This window comes from Lates calcarifer, linkage group LG16_LG22 (genome assembly GCF_001640805.2).
Source record: "Lates calcarifer isolate ASB-BC8 linkage group LG16_LG22, TLL_Latcal_v3, whole genome shotgun sequence".
NCBI lineage: Eukaryota > Metazoa > Chordata > Actinopteri > Centropomidae > Lates > Lates calcarifer.
In genome coordinates, this window is record NC_066848.1 from 1,678,146 (window position 1) to 1,692,444 (window position 14,299).

Consider the following 14,299-nt stretch of genomic DNA (forward strand, 5'->3'; position numbering starts at 1 on the left):
TAACTATTGATTATTTCCACTTCAGCGTTTCGAGGCCCTCGCTGTGGAAATGGCCCACGTGGCTCGCTACCGGTTCTCCAGCGGATCAGGCGGAACAGAAGTGGCCACCTCCTGGTTTTTACAGTGAGAAAGGGAGGGAGGGGGCTTGGGGTGGGGGGGGCAGCAGGGGTAAAGCAGGGACACACAGAAACAAGTCTAGCCTGTACCCTACCTGCCCATTAGCGGTATGCTTGAGCGGACGACTGGAGGTTAAGTCGTTCTTTTTCGGGGACCCGTGAGAGTTTCGCCACAGCATGTGTTGAATATTTACTGTGAGGTTACTCCAAGCTTTTTTAACTTTTCTTTTATTTCAGGCGAGTGCAGGAGGAAAAGTTTGTTTGGGCAGGAGCTTTGTGCCCTCTGCCATCAACAAACTGCATCCGTAACACCACAGACTAGTTTGTTTGGAGCTCGTCTTTGTGTACCTGCCAAACTCTCAATGAGCTGCAGCCGGCTAATGCCCACTGTTACTGTTCCTCTGCTGTGTGTCTACACTTCAGTACCGCTGCTGTTTAATGTTTTACACGTGCAGGCTGTGGAGGCACATTTTCTCTTTGGAGGAAAATATATCAGAAGAGGGAGAAAAGCGTCTGTTTGCTGTGAGTCTCACACTACGTTGTGTCTCGTCTTTGGGTTTTATACAGATCAGACAAAAGGATCAATAAAGGGAGAAAATTCAACAAATATCTCATCATATCTGAACTAATTCCTTATCTGCTGCATGTTTAAAGCGTACGGAGCCCAGGAGGGGACATGGAGGAAAAAAAATCTGGAGGTTGGAAAAAACTAAAGATATACTTCTCGAGAAAGTTTCTCGAGATTTTGCAAAAATTTTTTGGAATCTTGCAAAAGTTTGTCAAGCTCTTACAGAAGTACACCACCAGATTTTTTTTCCTCCATGGGCCCTCCTGGGCTCCGTAAAGTCGTATTTTTGCGTATTTTGTTTATACATTTTGGGATCTTGGAGATTTTAACAAATTATTTACCGGTAATTTTAGCTTACTTGAAATTTACGGTCTTGCTTTATTTACAATTAAAGCTTAAAGCAACAAACTGTCATTTTGCTGAGCAGCAGCGCCCTCTGCAGCCATGAGTGATAATTAATTCTGGTTTTTGAGTGGTTTTCCTGCACAGAAAACAAAGCTTACCAATCTCCATATTACCCATGATCCCCTTCTCCTTCTGGAGCAGGAAGTGCTGTGGCTGTAACAAACACACCAAACTCCATTTTCAAAGTTTCCTGGCTGGATATCAGAGATGAACGCTGGTTTTTAATGACTTCTAAGTCTTTTTAACTGATCTACAGTTCAGCATCACTCTGAACTCTCTGGGTCTGATTCCAGCAGATTAAGCTGCTGACTGTCACTCAGTTAGAGGGAGATTGTACTTGAAAAACCAAAGTTACACAGAGCAACAACAGGCGTAAACGGTGCATAAATCCTCCTCTCTGGCAAAGCGTCCTTGAGCAAGACGCTGAACCCCAAGTTGCCTCGCTTTTAAGTTGTTGTGGATAAAAGTGTTTCCCAAATGAGTAAATGTATTTAGCGGTTCACCGAGTATTAACCAAATCAACAAGATGAGAGCAAACAAACAAAAATCTGCATTCATAAAAAGTCCCATTTATTTCAAAGTCATTTCATCAGCAAATATAACAAATCTGCATCGTCTGGGAGGAGGGGGTGAGGAGGGTGAGGGAGGGTGGTGTGGGGGAAGGGAGGGGCCCACACCAAAAAACACATGAATAAAACATTTATTACAATAATTGCTCAGCGTCCATTTCAGACGTTGAAAAAGTCGAAGCATTTCTTGCTCATTTAGGTCGGAGAATAAACAGGAAACACAACAGAAACAAATGAGTTAGTTAGAGGGGCCAGTCCCGCTCTACAGGATTACTGTGTAGAGTGAAATCCACTAGAATCCAATGTGGCTTTAGGATAATCCCATCAGAACTGCAACAGTGCAGCTCTACTACAGAACACCCAAGCCTGTTAGCACTGATGAGAGCCTATAGTGAGGGGAAAAAGGAGGGGGAATATGACAGAAGAGTGGAGCAATCCTTATAAAAAAGAAAACACTTAACACACTGACTTCTATTGTACGACATTTTAACAGCCTGCTGCCAACAGAGCACCACGTCTTTATCATACTAAGTCGTATTTCCTAACAAAAACTGGTTGTAAACTAGTAGAAAACTAAGTCGATTTTTGCATCGTGAACACATCTCCTGGTGTCTGTTTTCATATAAAGCTCTGTAACATGAATCCTTTCTAGGACACTAATACAAGCCTGAGATACTCACAGGAATTGTTTGCATTTCTGTAAGATAATACTGAGTTAATATTCACCTCTGTCGCCTGTTTTAATTAATGAGGACGTTTGTTTTGATCCTAATACTCTCCTGATTCCAAATGTACACACACCGGTGTAAGATGTTTTTAAGCCTACTTCCTCCATGTTAAATATTTTTTTAAAAAGCAGACATCAGTAAGGAGCAAACTTCTGCCGCTCTGATTTTTTGACGCCGGAGGTCGGCATTTTTGCGGTGTAAGGGGATAAACCCTGCGTTAGGCCGGAAGCGGCAGCCGGATGGACCAGGACGGGGAGAGTTTTCATGCCGAGGAGGCTGGAAACGGGGACGGCGTAGTGCGGGTTTTGGATGGTTGGTAAAGTGGAAGGAGAGTGGACGTTAATGGTGGTTGGGGCTGGGGTGGAGGCCGCCAGGACGGCCATAGAGGTAGCAGCAGTGGAGGCAGTGGGGGCGGACTGAGAGAAGCTCATGTTGAGGTCAACAGGGGTCGCTGAGGAAGCGGCCTGCATGGTGTATTTAGCCATCTCTAAGCTGGAGGAGGAGGGGGGAGGTAGTGACGGAGCAATGAGGGAGGGTTAGGAGTGAGAAATGAAAAAAGGGGGGAGAATGGGTGAGACAAAGGAGAAGGGAGGTGAGAGAGAGAGAGGAGAAAACATAAGAATCAAAGTAGGAATGTGTTAAAAAGCAGAGACATTAAGGATTTTAATGCAGTCAAGAGAACGGAGCAGTGAGATGGAACAAATCCAGCCTCACCCTGAGCACAATAACTCTGCCCTCACACAATAGCATGGTGTTTGGCTGTCTTATCATGAGGCCCTGCTGGACGTGGTCGCCCTGCGTAATGTCTTACCTGGCGTTGATGAGGTACTGGGCCACGCTGATGCTGGCCGGCGAGCCCGTGATCGTGACTTGGCGCATGGCTGAGCCATCAGTGGCGCTGGCAATTTTGATGTGAGCTCCAGAGACCTGGCGAATCTCATTGATCTTGCTGCCTTGTCTTCCAATTATGCAGCCAATAAACTGGAAGGCAAGAAAACATGTGAATAACAAAACAGCTCATGTTTCTTTTTTTTTTTAGGAATTAGATTTTTCAAAGCATCTGGAAGAAGCCACCATGGTGACAGAGGAAAACCACATTATATATACATTATATATTATAAATACAAGCTAACGATATTCAGAATTTCATCAGTAGATTTCTGGCTTTCCTACTCTGTTTATTTTAAAAGAACTGGATGATCTCTTGCTAAAATGTGGATGAAAAGATTGACATCACTCTCATGGCTGTATGGTGAATATAAAGTTACCACTGGCTGAGAGTTAGCTTAGCATAGCTTAGCACAAAGTCTAGAAACAGGGGGAAACATGTAGCGTGGCTCCGTCCAATGGGAACAAAATCCATCTACCAGCACCTCTAATGAAGCTCACTCCTCATCTGTTTTTACACTTTACATGATGCCTGCTAGCATATTTCTGTTAGCAAGATATGCTAGCAGGTGTTGTTAGCTTTGGACAGAGCCAGGTTAGCTGTTTCCTCCTCTGTTTACTCAAACAGTTTTGCTAAAAATTGAAACATTTTTCCCCTTCTTTTTTAAAAAAAAATTCAGTGTTTATACGACAACGAAAACTGATCTGCCAAAACAAAAGTAGTACACAGCCAGGCCAGTAGGTGGCGATGTAATTTGATGAGTCAGTAGCACAAACACAGCTCGATAGTATACAAGACACGTTTTCCTAACCTGTGATCACATATAATTATCTAAGGCTAAAGTAGAGACACTAATAGTCTGTTTAAACCCTTAATATTCAAGCTACAAGAAGCTAATGCTGCTAATGATAGCACTACAGCAGTGTCTGCTGTACGTTAGCCAGGAAGAAACAGTGGATTTACTCTCTGGAGCTAAGAAGGTGAAAACACTAGAGTCCAAAAACATTCCTCATCCCAGCCGTCCTCTTACAAAGTGTTAATGAGGCCGGTGGCTGAGGATTATCAGTGTGAGTTTTCTGGTGCTGGGGGAACACAAACAATGTGACACTTACATCGTTAGGTATCGCCAGCTCTTGTGAACTTGCGGGGGCAGATGCATCCAATCCTGCAAAGTAGGACAAGGAACGCTAACAACAGTGTGGCGCTAATGGCTTCCACTTTCATGGCACAACAAGCTGCCCTAGTTTGTCTAGTTTATAGCTGTTAAATGAGGAACATGAAAAATGGCATATGGCAGGAAAATCTCTCTACTCAGACACATGTACTGTTTATACATATTCAACACACATTACTACAAAAAGATGGGCTACTTTTTAAAATATAAATGAGTTTTTATCACACCAGTGCTGCCAATGTAATCAGAATGTGTTTTGTTCTCAGTTAGTTGTGGTAAAAATAAAAATATATGAGTACATGGGGGGTGGTTGAGGTCAGGGATGGTCTGTTCTGAGACAGTGTTAGATTTGGAGGAAACATGTTGCAGAGGTGAAGGATGGAGGGGTCAAGAGATTAGGATTTATTTATTTATCTTACTTTTTTTGGAGAGGGGGGAACTGGGCTTTTTTTTGAGAAATAGTGAGAAATGATTAAATATTTACTGAAAAACTGTAAATATTTTCTGTCACTTTTCACATTTCCCTCACAGAAAACTCTCTCTTTTCTTTTTTCTATTTTCTCTTTTTGTCTGCTTCAATCTGTCAAAAACACGCTTTTGGATTTATAAATATTTCAGCATCTAACTTTAAAGTGTGTTGATAATAAACTAGTTTGTGTTTTGGGCTTAACCTTAAAACTTCACTGTTGTTTTTGTATTCTGGTGCAAACAGACACCAATGCAAAAGATAACTGATCTTTTTCTGTCTGTGTTTGATATTTTTCTGTCTGTAAAGCCAAAAAGAAAACCTGTGAGAGAGTCTGAGGGAATGGAGACATCCTTGATCCTCTCTGAAGTGACAGGGGGGTGTTTTTGATGGTGTGATTCGAAGAGGAGTGAAGACAGAGGGATAGATGGACTTCCCTGGGGAGCCGTGGGTACGTACCAGGGAAGGTAGGGTTGCTCTGCCCAAGGGAAGGGAGGGGGATATGCTGCATAGCCAACTGGTGAAGCTTGGTCAACTGCAGGGTAGGAAGGAAGTTAGAGCTAACCAATCAAACTGGATTATTTCAGAGGAGCTGACAGCTACAAAACAGAGCCGATCTGAAGTTCACAAACATCACAGACGTGTCAGTGTGAAGAGATTGGTTTCCTTCAGAGAGCATGCCGGCTTCTCGTGGCAGTCATCTGAAAACACAGTCACATCTCCGGCTACAAAGGCTACAACTGATCATAAACTCTTTAAGAGCTTCGATTTCATTTTCAAAATCAATGCATGCTTTGCTGCTACTGTTAAGAGTTAGTAATGTCAACAGATCAGGGTTACTGAAGTTCTCATCTCTGCAGTAGTAGGGCACACAGAGGGTGTAGTGGTCAGTGGTTGGTGGTTGGTGGTGGAGGGAGTGGGCAGGAGTAGGTCATTAGGGCAGATGTGAGTCGCTCTCAGATGAGAATACTTACATCTTGATGCGCAAAAGCGTACTGCCCTGGAATTGCAAAGGCCTGGGGGAGGGCGGGGGGGTGGTGGATGGGAGAGATGTTATGTGATTGAGAGGCACAGACATGTTCAAACATGTCAACCTGAAAAGTGAATTCATCACAGAGCGCGAAGAGTAAACCTCCATCTCTGAAAATCCATCGCCCGTCCTCGTGTCCATAGCTCTAATGTGTATAGATTTGATGGAATTTCATCTAAATGTCATCTGCTGTTCCTCCCTCCCACCCTCTCTGTCTCCCTCTCTCCCCCCTTTTTGACCATGGCCAGAAATCCAATAACATAAACAGATGTCTGATAGGTCAGAACAGACTGTGCCAAATTCAGGGCAGCAGCAGCAGCAGCAGCAGCAGCAGCGGTGGCGGCGGCAGCGGCTGCTGGCCAGCTCATGGAAAACATGAGCTTCAGTCACGACATCTTTCAGATTTCACACTACAGGGGAATTATTAATGTTAATGGCTGTTATTCATATTGCTGACACATTAAAGCTTGGCTGAATACTTTTTTAATAAGATCATTACCTCATCTTTCTGCTGCATAATGGTTAAAAATAAGCTTAATGATCACTCAGACTGAAACCCTGCAAACTAAGGAGCCTGTGCAATTGTTATGTGGCTAAAATCGCAGCTAAATAACCCCCACATGGGTACTTACTTGTGCAGAGTGCTGTGGTGCTAATACTGCATGGGCTCCTGCAGGTATGGCCTTAGGACGATAGGGAATAGTCGCTCCTTTTGGCGGAGACTAGAGACACAGAAAAATTTATACAGCGCTACAGCAGAGAAAAGAACTCTTACTGGCACTGAGGCGTTTTATATCCCCTTTTATATCTCTCACTGAATCTTTTTATACCCTATTCATTTGGTTGAAAGTTACATGAAACCTTGAACCAGAAGAAGAAGCATGTGATGCAACTGTGAATAGACCTGAAAATAGAGAATTGGATTGGAGTCTTTTTTTTCTTTTTTTTTCAGGTGGATTCTGATCAGAAATCTAAAGTCGTTGTTTTTCCAACATTTTATGAAGGAATCCATTTTATCTTTATCCTCAAGCTTATACAGTTACAGTGCACTGTACTTCACTGGTTCCTGCAGTTACAGGGGAAATCAACTAATTAACTCAACAAAAAAGAAACTGTGATTTGACTTTATACATATAGCCAAATCGGCGATTGTCCATTTTAATGCACGTCCACTGAAGTGTACATTTTTGTCACTGACAGGCTCGCGTTGTTATTATCAGTGTTTGAAAACATTATGAATAAGATTCCATTTTTTATTAAAGAGGAAAATCCTTTTTGTTTAACCAGAAACATCACTATATATCACTACCAGACTCCATTGACAAAAACAGGAATTTTACAGAGCAGGAACACAGGAGCTGCTAATCTACTGCTGCCTCTGTCAGTTATTGTGTGGTAGTTTTATTTATTTAAAGCACCTGATTACGACTTCTAACACTGAAAGTCACACAATAACACAACTAAATTAACAGATGGAGGCAGTGCTATTCCAGCAGCTCCTGTGTTCCTGCTTGGTAAAAATCCTGTTTTTGTCAATGGAGTCTGGTACTGATATACAGATGTGATGTTTCTGGTTAAACAAAAAGGGTTTGACTCTTTATTTAAAAGCTCTGTCTCTGTAGGAATCCTATCATAATGTTGTCAGACACAATAATAACAATCAGAGTCTGTCAAAGACAAAAACACTTTAGTGGACGAACACCAAGGTGGACAAATGCCCCAATCAATCAATAACATCCAAAAACAAGGCCCAGGTTAAAGATACCAAAGTTATCCTTTAATACCACATGTTGTGATTGAGAGTGCATGAAATCTAGTTAGCATAACATAGATAGCTAAAAGTAACACATCACTCAAACTGATAACGTCTCGAATACCTTTAACCCCAGCCCAAACAGTTGTGACATAGCTGACGCCTAAACAGAGCTGCTGAACGTGAAGATCATCTGCCGTCTGACAGCACTTACCTCCAGCATGACGGAGCAGATGTGTCTTACACACTGAGTGATGGCCTGTGGAGTGCCGGAGATTGTGACAGCCCTCTCCGTAGAGTCCGGCAGCATGTCTCCTGCCACCTGAACCTGAGCGCCCGTGGTCTTCACATCGCCAGACAACAGAGGAAACAAAGGCTATTTATTGCTGGAAAAGAGCACGCCATCACCCAAAATGAAATGGTGTTTCAAGCACTCCGCAAATTACCCAGAACACATTTTGACATGCAGGGAGCAGCTGCAAGCCAAATAGCAATGTGTGCTCCAATATTTGAAGAGGCGTACACAAATATTGTCCATGCAGAATGAGTATTCAGCCTCTGCTGATCTTTACTGGCAAAATCAGTGGGATTTTCATGAGCAGCAACCAATTTTTAAGACAGAGAAGAGAGAAAGGTAAAGTTTGACTGGAGTGTTTGATACTTGAGGTGTCAGAGGAGGTTTTCTGTCCCTGTTTGGGTGCAGAAAAACAACTTCCTGAGAGATTTTTTTTAAAATAAGGAAGTAACTCCTACCTCTCTGATCTCTTTGATCTTTGAGCCTCCTTTGCCAATCAGTGAGCCACACTGGCTCCCTGGGAAAACCAGGCGAAGTGTCACAGGTGGCTTGCTTGTCACGTTGCTGTTTGTCATCGCTGCAGTAATGTCCTGAGGGAGAATTCAAAAATATGTTTTTATTTTATTTTTTATTTATTTATTTTTTTCAGCTGACAGACTGTGAGAATGTCAGCTTTATTTGACAGGTCTGAAGAAAAGGTGCATTCACTGTCCTTCAGCTTTAAACACACAGTAGGTAATTTTCATCTCTCAATCAAAACGATAACAAAAGAAAAGTTTGGTGATGTTGTGAAGTAGCGCAGGGGATCATGGGAGATGTTGTCTTCACCAACATTAGGATTCCTTTAGTGTCAAGGTTTTTAAAGGGAAACAACAAACGAACCAGCTGGTTAAAATCATCTGGGAGCGGCTGCGAGCTACCGCTAACGTTAGCTCAGCTAGTTTAGGATCCAGATGTTCAGGAGGATTTTACTGTGAGATGAATTATCCACAGATGTCTCCTCCTCTCAAAAACAAACAGAAACAATGATCAAATCTGGTAAAAACCACAGAATACAGCAGTTCCACATTAAAAATCAGTGTTTGTCTAAAGGTGGTTTTGTCGCTGCAAGCTCAGCTGCCGCTAACGTTAGCCTAGCTTGTTTCTCTGGTAACTTAAGATCCAGAAATTCAGGCGGTTTTTACCAGGAGCTGAATTATCCTCAGAGGTCTCCTCCTCTTCAAAACAAATGACAACAATGATTAAATCCAGTAAAAACACTGAATAAAGCAGCTTCATATTAAAGATCAGTGTTTCTCTGATGCAGTTTGGTAGAAGCAGGATGCAAGCTCAGCTATCGCTAACTTTTCGTCAGCTTTTTTGTCTGATAACTTCAGATCCAGCTGTCTAATGACTAAAATCCTTTAATCTCTTAAAATATATAGTTAAAAACAACCAAGATCTAAAAGTATATCTTAAAAATGAGGCTTAATACTTTGATAACCAAAAACTGTCACATATGCAAAGCAGATATGATGCCATCAACAGGCGACCAGATGATTTCTCTAGGTTTGAGAATTGTCAGAAACATTTGAGAAAATCCGTCGTTTTTAGACATTTTAATGCAGAAAAATAACATAGTACATCTTTAAATTCTTGTGTAAAACAGGTGCAGAAGAGTTTGTTGTGTATTTGTTTTTCTGTACCTCCTCAAACTTCTGTGCGATCATGGAGAAAGCTCTGAAGATGCCCTCTGTCGGCCCCGTGATGGTAACTATTCTCTCCGGGGACGATCCCTCTGATATGTTGATGCGTGCTCCGCTCTAGAAAACACAAATCCACAATTATTCCAGCTTTGATCAGTCGTAATTGATCTGACATTAAACTGTACGTGTTTCCACCATTATCTCACCTCCTCCCTCATTTTCTTTACGGTTTCTCCTTTCTGGAAATGAGAAAACAGGAGGTTTGATTAGTTTTATAAGAAGAAGAAAAGCAGACAGATGGAAGCAGTATGAATCAATAAAAGCTGATGGATAGTAAAATAAATCTACCTTCCCAATTATGCTGCCAACTTCCTGTGAATGAAAAGATAACAAGGCTTGAACAAGTGGCGAGATTTTCCTCTCAGGATGCAATCCTTTCTCAGCGCTATTACCAGACCATTAGGCCATTACTACAAACATACACTACAGACAGTTTTAACTATTTCCACCTCTGTCAAATTACCTTTCCGTGCATCAGCAGCCTCAACGTCAGGGTAACATTCAGACTCCCATCTGAAGCCATTTCTTCCTTGTCAGACATCCTTTGTGGGTTGTTTTTCCCCGAACTTTAACACAAACACTCTGCGGAAAGAAAGACATTTTCTGCACTGTAGTATTTCAGGTGATTCAGGAAATTATCTCCAAAGTTAAAGAAATATTCTGCAAGATACAAGAGTCCTGTGCTAACTCTTCTTCTGCTGTTTATTACAGTCAAACTGCAGGAAATATGAAGATAAAAAACAAGATTTTTCCTGCTAATAAAATCTCTCATGAACTTGCTAAATCAGTCTGCAGCAGCGATAAAAGAGATCTCTGTTTGAAAATGTTATGGATCATTACCTTAACTATGGAGAATGTGCTGCTAAAAAGGAGCCGGTTTCTTTTTTTCTCTACTTTTATCAGGGGGGGCTGATGCTCTCTGAAGAGTTGTGGACCATTGTTGTTTGTCTTCTGATCGTGCAGTCATGAGCGGAGGGAGAAGGGGGAGATAAGCCTATCGTTAGGTGCAATCTTCACACGGGACGGTGTCTTTAGTTCCGGCTAAAATACGAGTTGTGTGACTCCTCTCGGATGAGATAAGATACAAAGGAAGCTACTTGTGCCGCCGCCGAGGGCCCGAGGATCAAGTGATATGTGTGTGACTTGTCTCTCTCGCTGCACAGTGTCGGCTCTGTTGTGGCCGTGTATCCAATTCGTTGTATTTGCAGAACAAATAAAGAATGTCTTGGACACAGTGTGGGCAGCTTGAGCTGTAGACTTTTAAGTCTGTAGAGCACCAAGGTCACCGTCTCTGTCAGATAATCATGGTTTTGAGGATCCTTTCACCTTAAAAGAGGAAGAATTTGCAGCTGCTAAACGAAGTAATTCCATTTAAAAGTAGCAGGTCACGTGTGAGACCTGACGCTAAACCTGTTAGCTTCGCGCACATGCTAGATCTGCTTCCTGAGACTTTGGAGACTTTCATGGTTTGATGCCAAAAGGGAGGAGGGAAAATGGTGTCACGTTGTTGGTGACTGCGCATGAGGTGTTTCCCAGTTAATCCAGAGTTAAATTTACACTTCAGCATTTAGCATTACATAAAAGGTAAATATGAAGCTTAGCTTAGCTATGCACAAAGGCTGGAAACAAATTAGGAAAGCTAGCTGTGCTACATCCAAAGCTAAGTGTAAGAGCTTAGCTTCATATTTAACGTGAGACTTGATGCTAAACCTGTTAGCTTTGGTAAAAAAAGTTTTAATTCAATCCTGCTGCAGGGTTTTAACTCTACACTTAAACATTTAGTGTTAATTAAAAGGTAAATATGAAGCTAAAGATGGTTAGCTTAGTTTAGCTTAGCTTTGCACCAAGGCTGGAAACAAAGGGGGGAAGCTAGCCGTGCTACGTCCAGAGCTAACCAAAGTGTAATAGCTTAGCTTCATATTTAATGCACAGATAAAGGAGTCTGTGTCTTTAATGCATGACCTTTGACCCCGCCGTAGATACTCACACAAACCAATGAATACAGAGCTCCCTGCCGCCATTCCACACCTAAAAATAAAAGAAAACAAAGACCAGTAATGAGTGAGATTTGCTGAAGCGCGCTCAATCTGATGGCAACACAATCGTCTAGTGAAACGCAACAGTATCAGTGCGATAACGTGGAAATAAAACACACACAATGAGATATTGTTCCAGCACATTCCAGCGCCGAGCTAAAAGACTTAATCCAAAGATATCATGAACAAGTGGAGGGTGTCTTTCTGCTAACAAGACTCCCAGCGATTCCTCCTCCTCTGTGTATCATTATAAAGTTACAGCGAACACATCAAATAAACAGCAACATCTCTGTCTAATCCTATAGGCCAGGATTTGTTTAGTTAATGCTAAGACCCTTTTGACCCATTTCTGTCACCTCCAGCACGTCAGCGCCCACTCAAGACTTTCCGAACAAAACACTGGTGCACAACAGCACCCACCGAGTATACACATGATAAAACAGATAATCTACAGGAACCCGGCTCCCGGAGCGCTGACAGGCAGAAATGTGTTTCAGACAATAAAAAAAACGGGGCATTAGTCCTTGAGGGAATTGGAGAACAATGTCTAAGTGGGTTAGTTGAGGAGTTTCATTTGAAAATATTTTCAAATTAGAGGCGAAAACAAAGGGTTTTTTTGAACAGTCTGCTGCTTGTAATGAAAAGATTGTTGTATTTTACAAGATAATACAGATAATACCGCCTTTAAAAAATCCATACATCCTGCGTGGGGCCTTACAGCATGGCTTCCACCTCCCAAATCAGCAGATTCATCACATGTCTGCTTTAATGTGAAGTCAATTCAAGCCCAAACTCTCTCTTGAATTTAAGAGAGCATGAGCAGAGTGCAGAAAAACAAATTAACTCGACCTAATGGGAGTCAGGAGAAGTGCATTAAAACAAACCATGGTGGGTTTTTTTTAGCTTCTTTTAAATGTACAGAATAATAATAATAATAAAAACGAGGCTGCATTAGAAGTTAAACTTTCTGTTTTGGCTGCAGTCTGACCCCGCTCTCTGTGGCTCGGTTAAAGGCCTGTAATGCAACAAGAATGATTAAAGTACTGACCTCACACACTGAATACTCGCTGCTCTTCTTTATTTCTGATATGTCCAAAATGAGCGGCCCCGTCGCTGAGCGTTTGCCCCCTTTGTTGGTTATCCACAGAGTGGACAGATGGCTCCCTGTGCCCTCAGACCGGCTGGAGCAGGGAGGCTGGCTTTGCTATTAGTCCCCTCAGCTTAGCCCAAGATAAGCCCCTACGCAGGGCAAGTGAACCTGCATCTCTTGCCTAATTCTCCCTGTCACCACCAAAGAGAGGCGTTCCTCCGCACGGGGAGAAGCCCAGAGAAGAGGCCTGAGGGCAGGGCAAAGAGGCGCTCTGCCTGCCTGGACACCGGCCAGCGCAGCACAGATAGAGCAAGGAAAGAAAAAACAGAAAACAGGACGGGTTAGCCTTTTGCAGGCATCAAAAACACAGTGAAGAGAAGCTTTGTTGCTCTGCGACTAAGAACTCTGCACGACTGCTGTGTTCTTCATTAGATTTTCCGAGCGCTTCCTGCCTGCTCAGGGCCGGATTTTCTCTAAAAATAACCCCCCCCTCCTCCTGTATGAAATCGGTGCTTTGTACAAGGAACCCGACTAATTGAGGGGCTGTGGAGGACAATGTGGCGTTTGAGTTATTTAGTGATGTTAATGCACAATGTCTTCGCGGGGTGCTTCTCTCTCCCCCCTCCCCACACCAAGCCCTTCTGCCCCTCGTAATGAGGCCATACTGGATACAATACAACCCTTCTACACCCAGAAAAATGTATTCAGTTCAGCTGAGGCTCAAAATTGTGAAGGAAATGAATCAGTGGAGCATAAGTGGCATATTTAATTACTATTCAGCGCGTCGCACGGAGACAATGATGGCTGCTGTGGAGCCTCATGGCCGCCTATCAAACATCTACATCCACGAGGATTTTCACTGCAACTTCTGAGTTTTATTCCTGTGATTAAAGGGACTCATGAGGGAGAGGAAGATGAAGATAATCCTGGAAAATGTGTTGGGTTTTTTTTTGCTGCTGTTGTTTGACGTCTCTGAGGTTAAAAGTTTGGATTTGAGGTTAAGTAAAGTCCAGAAAAAGTAAAAATAAAAGTTTAAAAACTGCGAACCAAAAAAAAAAAAAAGGTCAAGGACGCGACACGTGACCTGAGTTATTTCTGTCTCCTCCACCAATCAGTCGTGACTAATTTCCTCTCATGTACCTTGTGTGTCAATGAGATTAAAGAGTCAGGGATTATGCAGGATGTAATGGGATTACTGTGGAGTGATTACTTGTTTAGGCTTGTTGGTGTAATCAGTTACTGTTACTGAGAGCAGGGTACATCTCAAATTAGGAAAATCCTGAAAATTTGCATAAGTTATTTTAGCTTCTGTAACACAGCAGGAGCAGTAATCTGACAGAAAGTAATCTATTACTCTGGAATAATGTGATCTAATCAACATTTTGTAATGAGATTCAGAACAAACAGTTTTAAAGTAATCTACTCCTTCTGTGTA

At 42.4% G+C, this 14,299-nt stretch overlaps 1 protein-coding gene across 3 annotated transcripts; it reads right to left on the reverse strand.

The window, feature by feature from the left end:
* Window positions 1-1,644: 1,644 nt before the first annotated feature.
* zgc:110045 (uncharacterized protein LOC664755 homolog) lies at window positions 1,645-13,400 on the reverse strand. Of its 3 annotated transcripts, none has more exons than XM_018681045.2 (14): window positions 12,823-13,400; window positions 11,726-11,766; window positions 10,202-10,320; window positions 10,027-10,050; window positions 9,885-9,917; window positions 9,679-9,795; window positions 8,452-8,583; window positions 7,913-8,041; window positions 6,578-6,667; window positions 5,890-5,931; window positions 5,375-5,450; window positions 4,388-4,440; window positions 3,198-3,367; window positions 1,645-2,044 (listed from the first exon to the last, which is right to left on the reverse strand). In XM_018681045.2, the coding sequence occupies exons 3-14, from the start codon at window positions 10,277-10,279 to the stop codon at window positions 2,008-2,010; spliced, it is 981 nt and encodes a 326-aa protein (XP_018536561.1). In that variant the 5' UTR covers window positions 10,280-10,320; window positions 11,726-11,766; window positions 12,823-13,400; the 3' UTR covers window positions 1,645-2,007. The 3 variants fall into 3 exon arrangements, with proteins under 3 accessions (XP_018536561.1, XP_018536557.1, XP_018536560.1); XM_018681041.2 differs by having other exon boundaries at window positions 1,645-2,878; XM_018681044.2 differs by lacking the exon at window positions 5,890-5,931 and having other exon boundaries at window positions 1,645-2,878.
* Between the last annotated feature and the right edge of the window lie 899 nt (window positions 13,401-14,299).